Genomic DNA, 19770 nt, shown 5'->3' on the forward strand with positions numbered 1-19770 from the left:
CATCAAAGATGGTGATTATTCTTTTTTTCTGTCCTAGCTCCACCTGAAATATAATGGAAATAGGTATAACTATCTCTAGACAAATGGGATAGTGTATCTGCATTTACTACCATCATGAGGATTTCCTCCGCATGTGACATATGCGTAAGAGTGAAAACATTTAACATAAATGTATATAGGTGGATCTGTACTCTGAACTCTTAAGATCCAAAAAACAGTGTGGCTTTACATGACTTGCTCACTACATCCTGGCTGGATGGCAATACCTGAGCAGGTCTGATTGCCAGGGTGATTGGTCCTTTCTGGTGCTATTCTAAGCCTTTGTTGCTGACAGGAGAAAAGGGAAGAACCCACTGATTGAAGAGCAAGAACTCAGAAAATATTTTTTTTTCACTTTTATAAGTAATCCTTCTGTTTTCACTGGTTTTACTGTTGTAGTCTTCCTGACAGTGTATCAGTAGTACTGGACTGTAATTGAATAATACCTTCTTTCTGTGAACAGTGGAAATTTGTTTTGGTAACGGGACCTTAGCTCACCTCATCTATCTGGGAAGTGCGTCAGTGTGCCGGGTGTTAATATTCAAACAGCTTTTCATTGCTGCTTTGATACGTATCAAGGATTCTGATCACATGTAATTATTTCATAAAAATTTCTAATGGGGTGGGAGTAAAAAATCTTTATTAAATGGCATGAACTTCTGCATCTAAATGTAATAAAATAATAATTTATGATATATTTTTAGGGATAAGAGATTAAAATGCATATTAATTAAACGAATGATGAAAACCTTTATGAGAATCACTGCTACAAGTTGCAAGTAGCTGTTTAATCAAATTCTTTCTATGGAAAAATGCATTTCATTATAACATAATTAACACATCTATTGTTTTTAATACAACTTGTGCTAAAGTGTGTTTGATCTGGAGTTTGCTCATGGCAATTAGCAATGAAGGAATTGAACTTTTTTGCTTTATTCCAGGCTTTGTAAATTGTAAGTACCGTATCTGGGGAAAATTGATGTGATTTTTTTTAAGTGCTAGAATAATCTTGAGAATATATTGGGGTAGTCATTATTAGTAGCAAAAAGAAATGGTAAGAAACTGTGCTATCTAAAGCTACAAATTCAGGGGTAATTTTTTTTTTCTGTGACATGTGTGTACTCTTCTGTCATGTCCTATCTAAATCCTGGACTGTGAGAAAGCTGGAGCTTTTTCTGTACTACCGAGTAATCCTGCTTGCCTGTGTCAGTAGCAGCAGATCAGAGGAGTAGAAGATAGCAGGCCAGGGGCCGAGAGTGGTGCTGGGGGTGTCAGCCTTTTCCCCACTGAGGTAACATGGATAGACCACTTGGGTAGTGGGCACAGGTGTAGTTCCCCCACAGGTGGGTGGCATGTGCTGACCCAGGGTGTTAGTACTTCTGCAGTGTGTCCTTCACCATTTGAGAGGAGCACTGTTCCAGCAGGAAAGAAGGGCAGGATCTCAGTAAACGTGGTGGTTCAAAATCACCCTGATGCCTGGCTGCTAAAATACCAAACATCTGCTCGGAAACTGAATGCATCCTGTACCACTGGCAAACACGAGTTCTCCAAAGTCAGAGAACTTACCTGCTGCTGAAACCAGACTGCACTGTTGGGACGTTTTTCCTCCTTACCCGAGGAGCTTTACTGACAGCTTTCTAAAGAGTGGGAGAAAACTTCTTTTACAGAAAGTCCTTTGGTGAGTTTGTGTCTAGTCTGAGTTAGCCTACAGCGTAGATACCAGTGTTTTTATGGTTGAGTTCATTGTGGCACAAAGCCGGATATTGTCTTCTCTGTGAAACTCATTAATGCACAGAAAATCCAAACTTGAGATTGACTTTTATGTAGTAAAAAAAACCCAAAACAGTACAGGAATATAAAAAGAAACTATCCAGTGCAAACATCTCTATACAGTGGAACTTGATACAGTGTTACTTAAAATAGCTTTATAAAACAGGCTTAAAAATAGCGATTACAGGTAATACTATCTGGATGATGCTTACCAAAGTACTTTACTTACTGCACTAAATAATTTCATAACTAGCTTTACCTGTTGATAGCCAATACCTTAGTTATTGATGAAAACCTTAAACTGTAAGTATTATTAGTTAGCATTCTTTATAATATACTAACATGTGGAACCTCAATAGCATACACTGTTGACTGGATTAAGCAAAACAGAAGAGAATGAACCCATTCAAAATAAAACCAAGGCTGTCATCCCAACATGTACATTTTTATAAAGGATGTGATGCAAAGCTGATTTGACTGATGGACAGAATTCTACTTAGTTTTCCTTTAGTTCGTATTTCAAAATTTAAGTGATTGCATTATTGATGATAGTAGGCATTAGTGTCCAGCTAAGTATTGTATTGGACAACTTTTTACAGTAGTGAGGACTAATGTGAGACCATATTAGAATGCATTGCTATTTCCTGCCAAGAAAGCATTTTGGGGGAAGGGAGTGTAAATTAAAGATGATATGAATAAGTAAAAAGCAAATTGGTGAGGTTCCACTATACTGGTTTAGGAAAAAAAAAAAAAAAAGATTTCGTGTTACTTGGTTAGCTACCAAATTTAAATAGTCAAATCAACTAAACTAATACATACAGCTCTAGCACAGATTCTGCAAAATTGAGTATCTGTGTGGTAGGACTCTGTTCCTGTTGAAGGCAATGAGAATCTGCATTGCCAGAAGCCAGAGACAGGCCATTGTCCTAAGAGACCCGCTTTTTACAAAATGTATTTGGCTGGGTAACTTCCTGCATGGGAAGTTTCATTCTGTTCATTCTGTGGCTCTTCATCAGGCAAGAAACTAAACACACGCTTATCAGGGACATAGTAGTTGCAGCTCCAAAACCTTACTTAAATTTGTGGTTCTTTTATGCAGACGAATGTGTGGGTGTGTAGCATTCTGGTTTGGAAGTCTACAATATTTTCCTAGGTGGAAAATACCCGTTTTACAGTACCTGCTTAGAAAAAAATCAAAACAGTTTCACAGTAATGAGGCCCTTCGTTTGTTTGTCCCTGAAAAAATACAATTGCTTTAGTAGCGTTGAATAAAAACCCTATTCAACCTCTTTAGAAATCTAGAGAGGCCTATGTTGCCATCTAGAGAGATTTACAGTATTGGAGTCTTAACATTCCCCTGCTCTCCACATTTCCTGCCCTGCAGGATATGTTCCATTAACACTGAGATCCTATTTACAGAAAGAAAAAACAATTTTGCTGCTAGCTAGAGCAAATTCTAGCACGCCAGAAAGGTGCCTGAAATCATCATCAGGCTGTTAAAAATGACAGATGAAACCAGATTGGGCATCTAAAAATCTGTCTAATTTTATCTTTAGTAGCTCATATATGTAGTAGAAGACTAAAGCAAGAATAATTAATAGGTTGGAAAGGAGGAAGCATCATGCCTCTTTTTGAAAGTGATGGAATAATTTCTAATATTAAGTGATAGACCATATGTTCCTTCGCTCCTCTGCTGGGTAAGCATAAGTGTGGAATATCAATAAAGATGTTACAAGAAGACCAGGCAAACCAACCGGCTGGAGATATAGGAGGTTATTCAAAACATTCCTTCCCAATGCCACTGAACCTCTCTGTTCCAGTGGATGGTGATGACCTTCAATGCATGTTGATGAAAACAGTACAGGAGGAGAGGAATGAAGGAGAAACTGGGAACAAAACCACTTTTTAAGGAGAAGTGTCTATCTGGGTAGGCAGAGGAGTTATGTCCTAGAAGACTCAAGCAGGTCCTTGAGCAGCAATTTTGGGGAAAGAACTGAATGTTAGCAAGGAGAGCAGTGCTGGGGGAAGTCAATATACGTGATCTGTGTGTTTATTTTTAACCCTACTGCTGTCAGGTTCTTTTTTAATGTCTGTTTGAAATCCTAGTATGGCTTGGGTGGAGAGCTGTGAGTCCTTCTTTGGCCATTGACAGGCTCTTGATGTCTATCTGTAGCGGGAGGGAGAAAATTCATGGTTAATTTGAACTTAATACACAAAATCTTCATTTGGTTCTGATCCATACAGCTCAGCTAACATTTTAAACCTGGGTCCCCAGTCATTTAGAAAGTCATAATCAATATCTGAGTCTGAGGAGCCTGATTCCAAAGAACTGAGAGATTCTGCAATGGACTCGGCACCTTCGTAGCCATAGATGTGAAGCGTGTCATATGGCAGCAAATCCCTGTCATTGTCGGCTTCGTCCTTCTTAACCTCAATCATCATTTCCATTTCTCCAGCACCTGAAGTTACATTTCCAGGAGGCTTTTGGACTTGTGCATATGGAGAGGGAACTGCTTCCGGCTTTACACCATTCTTGCGAACAGAGTTGAGTACAGATACATCATAGCTGGTGGTATCCATTTCACCACCACCTTCTTCATCATAAGTGACAAGCTGCTCATGAATCTCTGCCACATTCCTCCCAAGACCGCTCAAATCCTTCTTGTGTCTCTTTCTTAGAAGAATTAGCAATGTGATTACTGCAAAGAAAACTTAGATGAGCACGTGTAAATAGAGAAGTAAGGAAGAAAAACAAATTGCATTTAAGATACGTAACACAGTCTGAAATGTTTTTTTTTCCAGAGTGAATTTTTTTTAACACATATTTATTAAAAAAAATAGTTTAAAATACTGTTTAACTATAGGATTTGTATGTTCTCAAAGCAGTTCAGTCTGTACAGGAATTGTAGAACTGACTCTTGAGCTGGAATCACAAGTACAAATGCCTAGTGTCACAAGTTCACTGAATCAACTACTGCCTTGAACTGGTAAATCTTTTAATGCCAGGCATCAAATGCTACTTATGTGGTAATTGCAAAGGAGGCCTCTCTCAAGCAAGGAAAAATGTTGCCCCTTCTCTGGTAGATTCCAAATACAGCAAATAGGTACTGATCTGCTGATTTGTTACAGATTTATTTATGTATATATGTTCACTGTACTGTTTAAAGGGTTTCCAGACTAGTTCAGCCTTTGAAAATAGGAATCCTATTGTTATTGCCCCAGCACAAATTTCCTGTTTTATAGCTCCATGGGAGCCTAGTAACAGTAAATCAAGTATGTTATGCATACGTGCAATAACCTTCCCAGTGACTCAGCCTTTCCAATAGAATGAGCAGCTTTGTAGCTGACAGGCCAAACAGAAAGAGCAAGTGAGATGAATCAACTAGTTAAAATATTTCTGCCTTTGTGACCATTTCATAGCCACAAAGCTTTTGTAGATCTCAGTTAAGAAAAAACAAAACAATGCCCACGTTTTAAGTCAGAGAACATTACAAAAGTCAAATACTTACCAATGATTGTGAAGATACAGATAAAAATTGCCACCAGTGCTTGTATACTAACTCCAACTTGTTTAGCTCTTTCCTCACAAAAAGTGAAGTTGCCTTTTTCATTACACTTGCAGACACTGATGACAAGTGTATTTGTGCTGCTGAGCTCAGGATCACCGTTGTCTGAGATGATGACAGGCAGGTAGTGGATTTTGGCAAGTTCACGATTAAACTGTCCGTATTTGACAGTGATATTAGCTGTGTTATCTGGAAGAAGTAACAACATCTAATTAAGTGATAATCTCTAGCAGATTTTCCTTATAGATTATCAGTCAGTTCGTACATCTTCTCCTTAGACAGAGCCAGCCTTTAAGGAACCCAGTGAAACTTGGGTGGCAACAAACAACATTTTTTTTTTCAGTCAGTTAAGCCTTTAAAAATAAATTGTTACTTAGCTCAGCTAGACCAGTCATAGGTCGTCGCTACAGCTTTTCTCCCCTGTGTCCTAATGTCTCACTTGGGCTAGTGGAGAAAATGCATTGCAGGGATACGTTACCATAGTTCTCAACCAAGGAGAAGTTGCTGTCTTCTGTGGCCAGGGAGTATTTGAAGAAACCTCTGGGTGATATTTCATCCTTGTCAGTAGCTGAAATCCTGATGATTACCTACAAAGATGGAAGAGGTCATAATTTTAAATATACATTGCCTCCGGTGATAAAACCACTTACAGTTAAAGCTGGGCTGTGTATCCTGTATAACCCTTCAGTAAAGGGGAGGTCACAGATATCTTGTGATGCTCCTCTTCAAGTTCTTTCAAGGCAAGCAATTTCGTTGTAGGTCTTAAAAAAGAACGCTGTTGCCCCTTCATTCACAGGTGGGAAACAAAAGAGGAAATCTTGTGTAATTAAAGCATCAAAAAAGTCTGATGCTCAAAGATTTATGGCTCATTTAAATACCTAAGATGGCTGTCTTGTAAAGTGTTCAACTTTCTTAGAAGTATGACTCTCATTCATTGAATGTCATTGAGACTGACACTCCTGAATGACATGCCTGTTTTTGAAAACCTCAACCTGGGGTAGATTAGATGTATAAAATATAAAAGATGTGTATGATTGTGTCCCAAAGGTATCTTAAAAATTAAATTAAAGGTGAGATAGTACCTTGTGTGTTCTAACATCAGAGAGTCTAGTCTGTGACAAAGTCTCATAATTAAACTACCATTACATGTATGGGCTAAATACTTGTGTCTGAGGCCAAAGATCTAAAAGCACAAATACTAACACTGTTTCTGCATGCAGATACTTGCACTCTGATGAATACTACAATAATGTTATATGCAGCAATGTTTCTCATAGTATTTTGAAATGGTTTCATTCTCAGTTTCATGTATGAACATTTGTGTGATAAACTTGAATTTCTAATGTTTGCTCTGAAAGGCCTGACTGTACTTCATAGTTCAATTGCTAATGCACGTACTACAGGGAGAGGAACTGTGCAGCCCATGCGCATAAGCAGATAAAAGTCATTATTCCAACAGTGTAAAGTCCCAAAGAGAGATTTCTGACCACAGATGTTTTGGAAATCAGTGAAATGATCAGGTGCCTGGGTATGAAAACTGAGACTAGTTTTTATTAAAAGGCATCTTTTGCTTGAGTTTGCAAGTAGATAATTCAAGTTTAAGGGAAGAACTCTCCCTCCTGTCTCACCTTTCCTGGTGCAGCATTTTCACACACTCTGGGTTCCTCAGGATAAACAAGTTCTGGAGCATTATCATTTTCATCAGTAACTATTACGTGAACTTGGGCATGTGATTCTCTGTCGGAAAGACGGCCTGAAATGACGAGAACAACAGTACAGGTCTCAGATGTCTGACATCTCCGTGCTGTCTAGCCCCCCCCTTTACTCTGTTTGTGTCCACCTCTGTGCCTCCTGCATGATGAATATGGAGAGTTTCTACCTCAGTTGTTAATTTAAACTTTTCCTTTGACATATTCAGATATTTTCCTAAATAATAAACTCTGCTATTGGGCTAAATCATCAAGGATCTATGAGGAAGAAAATGATAATTCCTTATGGCTTCCTGATTCTTCACACTGTGTGGCTATGGGATCCAGCATTGTTTCTGGCACTAAGGCAACAGGCACAGAACAGGCCATTTCTATATTATTACATATCTTTCACCCTCCAGAAAAGGTTGGCCTGCCCCAAACTGACTTGGGATATGGCCCCTGAGCCTGCCCTGCTTCCTGACCTTGAGCAAAGCTACACTGGGCAGCAGCGTGGGAGGGGGATTTTGTAACTCTGTGCAAGTGGGTGAAGCTGTCTGGGATGTTTCTGCTCTAACCACAGGCTTATGCCCCGTTTCACAAGCTGCTTCCTCTCCTCAATGCCCTTTTTATTCCTTGTAACAAACTGAATGCATTTTCATAATAGCTAGGGGTCAAATCTTAGAACTGTATTTGACCTATTTGTAGGTACTCATTGGATTTGGAAGATTGCTGTGCAAATCCTGCAAGCATCCCTTTCAGTGGAAACAGGCTGTCAGGTTGCAGCTTTCCTTTTTCGATAAGCTACAACCCTGCTGTAAAGTTGTACACTGATTTTTTTCAAATAGGGAAGTGGATAGCACTTACCATCTTCAAGGATTTCCTGAGCTGCTACGGTGATGTTGTATGAGGAACTGAATTCTCTGTCCAGGGGCTTGGGAAGTTGGATAATTCCAGTATCGGATACCCTAATATAGTCTCCATTAGGACTAGCTCTTCGTTGAATAAATCTGTTTTTTGTTTAAAAAGAGATATGTCAATGCAAGGGTGATAATACTGTGTTTCACTTCAGTTCTTCATAGTGAAAGGTCAGAGAGTTCTTGTGTGACAAATTACATTAATATCTTGACCAGGTGGTCTCAGAATATTTCCCTAAAATTAGGCAAGCTGTGACAGCAAAATATATCCATTGGAAAAGTTTCCAGATTATTGTATTTTGTTGTTTCAGAAGTCTATTTTCTTTTCAAAGCACATGCTTGAGAGAGTTATTACAATAAAATAATGTAACAAAAATTATAACCATGTAAAGATATCCAGGATTATGCGTTTTCCTGTAAATGTGCAAATGTTTTATCAGTAAGTTCATGTGGTAATTATGTGGGTAAATGTAATTTATTGTCACATTTGATGGTTACCATATATACCCATGGCTGCAGTGTTGAAAAAATAAAAATGGATATTTTTTTTGACATGCAGATTCTGAAAAATAGGGCCACAGTTTCAGTTCTTTGTCAAATTCTTGGAATCATTAACAAATTCTCCACTTTAAAATAGAATTACTACAACTGGTGTTGTGTTACCTGATTTTCCGTTTAGCTGCATCAGGGTCATATGCCCAAACTGAACCCAGTGTTCTCATTTCTGGATCATTTTCCCTCACTTTAAATTCATATGGTAGTTTAGTGAAGACAGGAGGCTCATCAACATCAGTGACTTCAATGGTGACTGTTGAAATGCTCCTAGAGCCACTGGATTTAAAATAGCGAAGATCAACCGTGGGATCTGTTGCTTCAATGTCAAACTTGTATTCTGCTACTTTTTCGAAGTCCAGGGGCTAGAAAAAAGACAAACATAGATATTCTGTCTTTGGAGATGTCTAAGTAAACTTTGCATTAGCTATCTCTGCAAATTTAAGCTCTGTGCTCTAATTCGTGTTTGGAAATACTACCAAATTGCATCTTAGCTTGACTCTCGGGAGACCATTTCCAAACTGAACTTCTCTTTCATGGAGTGGCTTGAGCAACTTCTGGTTTTGAACAGATTAATTTAGTATTCTAAATTCAGCAAGTATTTATTAATTTAAATAATTTTCTTTTTGTAATTCTGTAGCTACCAAAACTTGTTAAATTCCCATTTCTCAAAGGTTGGGGACCAGATTCTCCTCTTCTTGGCTAGGCTTTCTGTTCTGAAGTCATTCAAGGCAGACTTCATAGCTCCACTGACTGATAGCTGGGGCTTTTAGTGATAAATGACATCCGCTTCCTTGTTTTTCCCATTGACTGAGATTATAAAAGGAATCACACAATGGAAGGAAGGCCAGGAACTAGGGCAGTACAAAATGCCCAAGCTATCACTCATTTTGAAGTTTGGGTCCCTTTGCACTATCACCTGAGATTATTAAAGCACTGTGAAATACCCAGTTTTTAATTGTGGTGACTCTTGTTTTTCTCTTTGAGTAGACATTGCAAATGGAAGTGATAGTGCTTATCTAGCAGTTGAAATTTTATCTCACATGGCTATGTATTTAAAATTTTGATATGTGCATGGCCAAAAGCATGTTACAAAACAGTGGGGTGATCTTTGCCCACTGCATGTTAAAGGATGAGCTGATTCCAAATCACACAGTGCGTGTATGTGTGGGCTCTCTTATTGCTCCTCCTCTGGGCAGCAGTTGCAAGCAGTGCATTCTTTGGGTCCTGGAAAGACCAGGGCAAGGGCTGTGTTTGGTGAAGGAAAACTGCTTACACCTAGTGTGACCACAGCTGAAGACTTTACTCCTGGTGGTGGAATATTTGGTGTTTTTTTTCCTTAAAGTTTTCTCTTCTTCTTAATGACATTTCTAGTCTTAACAGTTACAGAGAGACATTTGGAAGTGGAAAAAACACTCCTGTCAATCTGTGGATTACAGGAGGTGATTTATAGTCCTCCTGCCTCTGTGTTTTTTTTTTGTTTTTTTTTTTTTTTTTACTGTAAGTCAATGAAATCAATGAACTCTTGGCTTGGCAGTGCTCTGCATAACACAAGAATGTCCCTTGGTACAAATCAAGTAGGTCTGAGAATTAAAAAACAAAGAGCAAGCCATAATAAAGGCTTTGGAGAGTCTGGGCCCTCTGAAAGAGTTATAAGGAGTTAGTGGGGAAGCTCTGAAAACACCCTGAGGAAAGTAAGGTAGGTGTGGCTCAGATTGGAGCAAGTACCACATTGTAAAGGGCACTTTTAGAAGAGTGGTCAGGTGGACTTGGTCACATTTTCTACTTTGATTTCACTTGGGCAGCAGAAGGGAAAGATTCTTTGACTTGGTCAGTTGGTTCAGCTCTTAAAATCACTGATTCTTTGAAGCATCCAAGTATCTGAAGTTTGAGAGGAGGCCGAAGTGTGAATATCTGACATAGTCCCCACTGCATTCTGCAGTAATTCTAGATTTTCCCGGGACTGGCAGTTGAAATGGACTAGTAAATTGCCAGCTCTTCCGTAAACCAGAGATTACAGAACAGGGTTTTCAGGATGAACGTATTTCACGTTGACTTCCACACATTTCTATTTTTTCCTTTTGCTAGTCCCAAACTGAATCAAACACTCTCGTTACACATGGAAAAACAAAAAAATAATCTTTGTTACTGGGAAAAGTACCTTCTTTGGCCTAATGATTCCTTCATTTGTGAATGGATTTGCTATAATTTCAAAGGTGTCCCTGTAATCTCCTCTGACAAAACTGTATTTCGTATTTCTATGTTGTGGTTCATCAACATCTTCTACTTTGACTCTGCCAACTTCTCCTCCTACTGAAATGTTTTCAGGAACTTTAAAGTGAAATGATGCTGTTAAAGAAAAAAGAACAAAAAAGACATAAAGAGCATATACACGGAAGTTAGAACTTAGTTAAAAATTGTTCTTAGTTTATAGATGTACAGAAAAATGTCATTGAGAATTCAGCATTATATATCTCTACAGACAGCACTTTGATGTATTTTTTTATAAAAGTATAATTAATTCTCAAAATTGTCAAAATCTTGTACAAAGTGATGAAATTAATACTGATTTTTATTTTCTCCTCTAAGTGTGTGTCACCCAGGAAATGTAGCTAGGGCTGAAATACAGAAGACCTTCTGAATATGTAAGATTCTTTTGTCCACTTTTAAGGAGAATTGAATTGGGATGAACTCTGACATAAATTTGTTATAGTTGTGTCAGCCCTTGGTTTCTAAATGATACAGTGCTTGCACTATACTTACGGTGTTTGAATACTGGGAAGTTGTCATTGATGTCAGTTAAAGTGATAATGACTGTAGCTGTGCTTGAATCCCCAGAAGACCCCGGAGCATCTTTTGCTTTAACAATAATTTCATATGTTGATTGATTCTCTCTGTCTAAATCAGCCCTTGTTGTAGAAATCACACCTTTGAAAAAAAACATTGAATATGATTAGATTTTGCAGCATGTCCAACATCTCTTAATTTTGACAGCAAATTTTTGTTGTATGCCACACATTCAGCTTTAAGTAGCATTTTTACAGTGGTATTTTTCTAAGGCTAGAAATGCTAGAAATTACATGATGGAGTATTTGGGAGATTTTTTACGATGCATGCCTTTAAACTGATCTTTGCTGCTTAGGAGTAATCTAATGATGTCTAAACTTGGTCACTACAGCATCTAGAGAGTTTGTCTGAGTACCTTTTTGTCTGAGTTATTTGGTCCAGAGGACTAGTATGGTTACAAGAGATACTGACATTGTTTTTAAAACTGGGTGAAATTTAAACAAGAAAGTTTAGGAAAGTGAAGGGTTGAGGTATTGATTATTGAATACTGCTACAGAATTTATATATTCCCTTTTTCTGTTTGGTCAAAGGAATGTGTGCTGAACTGAAAACATGGATTTGTATTAGCTCCTAGTCAGTCTGTTCATCAGTGGGAAAAAAAATGACCTTTTATCTTCTCATTTAGTTCACAGCACCTGATATCCTGACTTTATTAGTTCATTTCCAGATGCAGGCAGTGGCATTGTGTGCGTGTGAATGAAAAATATTTCTAAATTATGGTTAAAATTATATTTTTGAATTATTCTCCCCCTTGTCCAGAATGAAAAAGGCTTAAAACTGCATTTTCTTTAAAGTGTAAAGTAAGAACAAAGTGTAAGGATGTTTGTGTATCTGACCTACCAGAGTCATCAACTGTGAAGTATTCGTCTCCTTTAATGACTTGGTAGGTGACTGTGGCATGACCTGTAACTGTTGGGTCATCAGCATCTACAGCTGTCACTTTGGTGACCGAGGTTCCTAGAAAAGGATTTTCAAACAGCATATTTAGTATAAATTCTGCTTTTTAACCAGAGACATGAAGGGAAATGAGTGATGGAAGAACATACCTACTGGTGACATTTCTGGGACAGATCCATTGAATACTTTTTCTACAAACACGGGGACATTGTCATTAATATCATAAACCTTGATAATGAATTTAGATGGGGGTTCCAGTGACTGGTTGTTTCTTCTGTCAATAATGAGCGCTGTCAGCTCATACTCTGCTTTCTTTTCTCTGTCTAGCCTCTCAAATGCATATACATCACCGCTGGTTTCTTCCACTTTAAAAATGGTGTTGGCATATTCACCTTCAATAATATACTTAGCGTTGTTGTTCCTTACACTTGATGTGATCTAGAAGAAAAGTATAATTCAAACAGATAAAAGTGGGCTTTGGCGTCTGGATACAACACGGTTTCTACCAGGAGATACACACAATCAGGGCTTCTTCAGACTCAGTTTGAAAATAGAATAGCCATCAAGTCAGCTGGTGTATTACTGAACAAACACCACCACAACAGCTACAGCCATGCAGGATTATAGGATGAAACTTGCATCCAGACTGAAACTTGCTTGCTTATATATCAAGAAGCATTTTTTTTTTTTCAGATCATATCTCATATTTCCTAAAGATATAAATTGTTCATGCAGTTAACACATACAAATCATTAACCTCATTATGTCTGAAATAACATGTGCCACCATGTTCAGTTTGAGCTACTCTTGTTTGCAAGTAACCTTCTGAACTTAGCAGAGATTTTGCTTAGATTTCACAGAATTACAGAATCAAATCTATATTCACAGCTACTGACGTTATTCAGCATTAGTCTCTATTACTTAGCATTTTGCAGAATTCCTGCCATTGCTTGACAGCTTTCTTGTGTTTAGTCACATGCAATTTTGTTATAGTCAGTCTTTAGGCTCATGCTATGACAGCAGGATTAAATTTCCACCCCATAGATTTTATAATTTAAGATTATATGCAATGAAAAAGGGATGGGGTAAAAGGAATGAACATTAATCCTTTTTAAAATGTAATCCAATCCCCAATGCTTTTGCACATTATTTAATCTGCAGATAATCTAATGATTCTTCCCCTTTCTATACCTTCTCCCATCTAAGGACACTGATAGAAGGTTTAAACCACAATTTTCCATGCATTTTATCAGCATTCTTATTTCAGCAAGCTATTTATCAATAATTGCTGGGTTTGACCAAGAATTTGTAGTCTTTTGTTATTGATGTTATCATACATTGCAGCTGTTTGGTATTCAGGATTTGATTTATCCTGTAGTTGTCATTTACTGTTGAACATTCTTTCATTTCTGTTTTCTATTTTGAAATGTGTCATTAAAATTTTCTTCCCTCATTCCACATACTTAATCATGCTTCTGGCTGCTGGGGCTGCTGAAGAACAGTTTACAAGTCCAGAGATGTAACATGAGAAATAACCTCACCCTTGTCTCAAAGATAGTATAGTCTGTGCCTTCTTTTTCAGTTTTTGTTTACTTTTTCAGTGTGAAAGGTATAGAATTCCAAGATTGCCTTTTTAAAACTGAGGATGAACATACAAAGGAAAGCATCTAAGGTCATGAAAGATAAAATCAAAATGTATCAGCATATTCCTGCAGCTGTCAGTTCTGCCATGCTGTTGCTGTGGCCTTTTTTAAAGGGTTTATCAAGTGTTCAATCCTGCAAATGCAATGCACTGAACGCAGCCATTGCAAAAGTAATCAGAAGCATTCCACTGTTGAAATACCACAGAGCACAGTACAAAGTGAATTACTCTTATTTAGGACAGCTCCAGGAATAGAAGCGTTCTCCTCAATCTGCTACTGAATTGGTCTGAAATGAAACAGAGATACCCTGTGTTAGCAGAGTCTACCCGATGGCCTCTTTTCTCTCTCTCTCGTGCTTTCTGCCAGTGAGCAGCACTGATCCAGAAAGGTCTGTTTCACTTTGCTGAGACAGCCTTGACAGATGCTGATTGTTGTACATGGGAGGAAAACGTACAACTGCATTTATCTGAAAAGTGTCAAAGTAGTTCAGTTTGAAAGACTAGATTGGGAGAACTTTGTCTGGGTGTTTTGCAGTTAATCATAGGATTTTATGAGTGCAGCCCTGAAGAAAATGAGTTTGCAAGCAGGTCAATGCTTGTTATTATTTTTTTACCTTTTTTTTTTTCACTTTGTGCAACAATTTTTTTGATTGTGTAACAGGGTTCCTAAACATAGCACTTTTGTATCCAAGCTGAGAGATGTAAACTGTACATTTTTTAATCCATATGTTTTTATTAGTTGATCTCCTAGGTTTTTGAAAGAATCTTGAGCTGCCAGAAAAATATTGACATACATCAGCTGCCAGACTTCCTTCCTAACTGTGCACCTGCATGCAATGCAATTGTTTCTGCATGGCGGATGCTCTATACTTGCCACTCTCTAAAATTTATTTGTATTCTTCAAAAGAATTAGAGTCCCTTTGACAATATTCTTGATTTACTCTGTGTCCACATTCTTAAGATTTTTAACACGTTAATATGTTGGTATTAAGTCCCATTTCTATTTCCTTTTTTTTTCTCTTCTATTCTGCCTAGACTGCAAATAAGTAATGCTTTTCAAGATAGTGATTTCCTATCTGCATTTCTAATTATTCATTGCTAACAGACTGCTATTTACCTTGCCAACATGGTGTGGTAACGGTGTATCAATCTCTTCTTTGATATGCATTTGATTCCATATCCAGTCTCTCTTCAGTCGTTTATGACTGACATTGTTTGACGAAAAGTTTTGGTTTGTTTTCTGACTTTCTTTGTCAGCAAATGCTAGAGCCAAGAACAATGAGAAAAGTAGAATAAGGTGGTTCATCTTCTTCTGTAGCCTGGAAAGTAATATAAAATATGAAAACTGTATAAATAACAACAGAATCAGATTATTTAGAGAGAGTGCACATAGAAGTGCAAATGGACTTCCCTTCTATAGGAAAGTTTGACTACTTTCTGTATTTCTTCTCATCTGCCTTATCATCAAAATTTGAAATACCAGTCGTCTTCCTTCCATGAAAGTTTTAACTAGATGACAGCTGTAAAAAACAATTAAAAAATTTTAATGAAATAAAAAATGTACAAGTTTTGAAAGCTAGCATAAAAACCAGCACCCACTTGAGCTACCATAGTTAATCTGAAGAGAAGGCTCAGTAGTGAAGACCACCCACTGTGCGTTACAGAAAGCCTAGTCCAGCTGTAGAGCGTAGCTCATGGGGAGAGTAGCCATGGAAGCAACACCAAGGTGGAGCCAGATCAAAGTTTATGTTAACTCAACTTGAAATGAAATGTTCTGGCTTGACAAACCCAAATGCAATGTTTTGACTTGCCCTGACTCAAAATATGCTGTCAATATCTTCATATGGAAAATATTGATTTAGAATAAAATCTGGTTGTTTTGGTGGAAAAAATGATTCATGTGAAATTTTAAATCGATTCCAAGTACAATGTAGAAAACGATCTTCCTCAGAGAGCTCATTTATTGATTCAATTCCTTGTATTTTGTAACGTTTGAAGACACATATAAAATTCCTTTATCCCCTATTCTCAGGTTTTACCATCTACAAAATGATAATTTGTGAAATTATTCTCAGGTGAAACCATACTTTTGCATCACATATTAATATTAGCAAAATTTAGGCCTGACTTTTGTATCAGATTGAGAAGTTATTTTAATGTAGCAAAGCTGATTCTTCCTAATTCCCCCTTCCCAATATAAAGAACTGTCAGGGAACTTTAATACTCAAATAATCAGACTTCAAATTACACATAAATGACTTTCCATTAGCTTTTAGGAGCTGTCAGCATGCACATCAAAAATAAAACTGTTAATTGTGATAGAGAAGTTGACATCAAACAGGTTTCTAGATGCGAGATTAAATTAATATTTTCGGCAGGAAGGTGCTGAGACATTTCCAAAATTACTCTTTGGTAACTAGGCAATCAGTGTTATCCCGTGGTGCCGCATCATTGTCAGTAAAAAGATTTTATGTACCATGAAATTTTGCTTTCCTGTGCTTTTCTTTCTTCTACGTTGTTGTACATAAGCTGAGGAACATTCCTTCTTTGTGATTGTGTAGGAAATGACCAAAGAAGGTGGCTTTGAAGTTGTTTTTAATAGCTAAACTGTGTTTTATACAGTTTTATGGATTCATATACATTTATTTGATTTAGCTAGGATTGTTTTGTATTCTATGCACTTACTTTGGCTCTGAATATTTTTAGAAAAATTATTAAGATTTAGTTGTTTTGCTTTGTTTTATTTGTGTACATGAACATTCTACAACTGGAAACTGGAAGGCATTGGTATGATTCAGTTGTGATCACATAAGTCTGTCTTTACTCATAAAATTACAAAACATGATAATCAAAGGAAACCAGTTGGTTAACGTGAACTAGTACAAGCTGTAGTTTTGGAAAAAACAGACTGTGGTGTTTAAAAAGCAGTTTTCTCTTGTTGCTCTGGTACAGTGGAGAGCTCCTGTACTGCTGTAGGGAAGAGATTAGTTGGGAAAACTGAGGACAGTCCTGTCCACTTCCATTGCCATTCATTTCACTGGAAGTGATACACTTACAAATATCCTTGCAGAAAGCATTTTTAACTTAGTCAAATCTTCACTAAAGCATACTGGTCACTCTACAGAGTAGAGTATAAATCTACTTTGTAAAGACAAATTTTCTGTCTTCCCAGTAATATTGTCCTAGGATTTGCCTCTCTGTTTATTAATGCTCAGTTCAGAGCCTGCCATGCCCTCTGTCAGACTCCTCACGGTTCTTCTCTCACTGTTGCTGAGAGTGATTACTAGTAACAGCAACTCCGGGACCTTTGGTATCCTCATACAGGGGCACAGCTTATCGGAAATTGAAGGCTCAAATTCATAACGAGTGTACGGTTATCTGTATAGGAGCTCTGGGACTGTGGTAATATCCTGAATATTCCTGAGGATCCATGCAGCAAATGCAAACTCTCCTTTGAAGGAGGTGGCCTGTGCATGTTTCACAGTTCAGGCCTTGTTTGAAAGCTTGGCCTTTAATACAGAAAGCGCTAGACTGAATCTTTTTAAATATATGCACATTTCAGCTGAAACGTAAGCTAACTCCTCCACTCAGCAGATCCATCTTTGTGTTCTTAGATTTTAAGGTGGCTTCACTTCCTTTAACTCCTCATTAATGGATTCCTTGTTACTACTTGTCCAGCCTCCTTGTATGTTAACAGTTCCTTTGTGAGCAATTTGGTGATGTTTGGTCTGCCCTCTGATATGCACTGTAGGTCAAACACAGACTGAGATAGAAGAGCCTCTTGCAAAAAATGACTTCTGCTTTGTCTTTGGCATCTTTCAGAAAGTCTCATTTTGGTAGAAGTAACACCACACACTCAAGAACTTTGTATGCTGTCTTTTCTAGGGACATTTGATGTGCACTGCTCCATAGGACAGTCTGACTCTGAGAAGAATTCCCCTAGGACACCATGCAAGTTTTCCATTCCTCAGCTGGGAGTCCACGGCTGTTGAATCTGTAGCTGAATTCATCACGATATTTAAGAATACCCTTCTTTGACAGCCCATACAAACACTTCAGAAGCAGGACCCTGCCGAGCAGTAACTGGGTAAGGGCACTGTCCTGGTGTGAAGGCCATGTTCCATGGATGTTAGCTCTTGACAAGCTGTACTAAATGCTCTCTCTTTTTCTGGTCATGATAGTTTTGCTTTCCAGCAGATCTCATTTGAAATGTCAGAGGTAGTAACAGAAGAGATATATTCCATGCCTGAGCAGGGGAATGCATTCCCATGGAGTCAGAAGCAAGAAAGTTTCTGGGGGATGACAGGTGGATGACATGTCAGGAGTGGCTTTTCATTTCTTCTCAAGTCTGCTGTGGCAGCCAGGACTGAGAAAAGGAAATAAGATGCACCCTTTTCAAGTAATGACCCCCATGGCCACACGCTTCCGGAGAAGGGGACAGCCCAGCATGGGCTGTGACCGACCTGTCCCATGCATGGCTCTCCCTGTCAGGCTGCCATGAGGTCCCATCGCTGCTCTACCTTAATGTACAGTCTCCAGTTACTGCTCTTGCTTTAACTGATTAGACCAATAACTCAAACTTTTTTCAATTTAAGCAGGACCATAAATGTTCCTTAAAGTTAGCAGGGGAATGGTTTATTCAAATAGCTAAGTTTCTTGCTTTGCTCTTAAATTTTCTTTTAGTAAATGATGGGTTTTTCCACCAACATTATTCATTTTATGTGTTGAATTATTTTAGGAAATAACTCTTGGTCTGCAGGGTACTATAGACAGTTAACTGAGAAATTCTGGTATTCAAACTGATTTATGGGACACATGACTCATACGGTGTAGTTTCTTCTTGCAGATGGGGAGTAATTGTTAAAAAAATATCAGGTGGAGATACAGACAATACTGTACTAATTAAAAATTTGCATTTTACAGGCTGTTTTGGTAAGTAATTAACTTTAAGGTTGATGAGCAGCTAATATAAATACAGTTTCCGTGTAATGAAAACACATTTGATAAAATATTCTTATGAACATTTGTGGGGTTTTTTTCTGGTATTTGCCTCTTACCTAGTTTACTTCTCACTCTAAAAACGTATATTAATGCTTATGCAAGGTTAGTTTAGTTAGGAAAGAAATTTGTTGTATTCTTGCATGATAAACAGCAGTTAAACCAGGTTTTTGTATGGACACTTGGGTAAATGAGGAGACAGTTGTAGCTGAGATTATGTATTTTTCTGGTTGATCAGATTAAAATCCTATGCTCATTTTTGAGAACTTTTGTTTTTCAGCATCTGAAAAACAGAAATAGTGCTAGAAATAGTGATGAGGAACATCCTAAGAGAGAAATTTGCTTAAAGTGTCTATCACACACCAGAAAAAAAATACATTTTAAAAGTTTTCTGTCTGTATTGTTCAGATTATTTGCATACCTGATTGCCAGAAAAGCTGGGAACTAAATTATTATTGATGATTAAGCTGGAAACAATGATTCATTTTGCTTTCAGTATCTTGTTTGGAATCTGAACAATGTAATGAAGATGAAAGCAGAAAATATTAGCAAAATTACTAGTAAATCAATACTATAGGACATAATCTATTCCATTCCACAGTACTGGAAATCTTGCTGTTTCTGGTTGTTAATCAAACCTCAGCTGTCATGCCTGCAGCCATGTAAATGTAGGGAATACTAAATATCTGAAATACTGTATTCAATCAATTGGGAGAAATATGGAGCTTGAAGGAGGGTGTTTGCTCAGTTAACCTGCCCTTGCTGTGGGTGTGGGTGTGGGCCCCGACCCTGCAGTGTCCTGGGGAGTGGCATGGCGGGATGGGTGCGTGCCCACGGGGGTGTGATGGCTGGGC

The 19770-nt window shown here is 37.8% G+C and overlaps 1 protein-coding gene across 3 annotated transcripts in view; it reads right to left on the bottom strand.

Moving 5' to 3' along the window:
• Window positions 1-1840: 1840 nt before the first annotated feature.
• Window positions 1841-19770, bottom strand: part of CDH5 (cadherin 5) — a 30769-nt gene continuing 12839 nt past the window's right edge. For 2 of the 3 annotated variants that reach the window (XM_074881681.1, XM_074881682.1), the window contains 11 exons: window positions 15036-15237; window positions 12426-12714; window positions 12220-12336; window positions 11296-11460; window positions 10694-10881; window positions 8644-8897; window positions 7931-8073; window positions 7004-7128; window positions 5854-5962; window positions 5319-5564; window positions 1841-4508 (listed from right to left, as the gene is read on the bottom strand). In XM_074881681.1, the coding sequence (XP_074737782.1) occupies window positions 4015-4508; window positions 5319-5564; window positions 5854-5962; window positions 7004-7128; window positions 7931-8073; window positions 8644-8897; window positions 10694-10881; window positions 11296-11460; window positions 12220-12336; window positions 12426-12714; window positions 15036-15224 (2319 nt within the window). In that variant the 5' untranslated portion in view covers window positions 15225-15237 and the 3' untranslated portion in view covers window positions 1841-4014. The remainder of the gene's footprint in view (window positions 4509-5318; window positions 5565-5853; window positions 5963-7003; window positions 7129-7930; window positions 8074-8643; window positions 8898-10693; window positions 10882-11295; window positions 11461-12219; window positions 12337-12425; window positions 12715-15035; window positions 15238-19770) is intronic. The other variant, XM_074881683.1, reaches the window with a different exon arrangement.

The sequence above is a fragment of the Strix uralensis genome, chromosome 12, assembly GCF_047716275.1.
Source record: "Strix uralensis isolate ZFMK-TIS-50842 chromosome 12, bStrUra1, whole genome shotgun sequence".
NCBI classification, from domain to species: Eukaryota; Metazoa; Chordata; class Aves; order Strigiformes; family Strigidae; genus Strix; species Strix uralensis.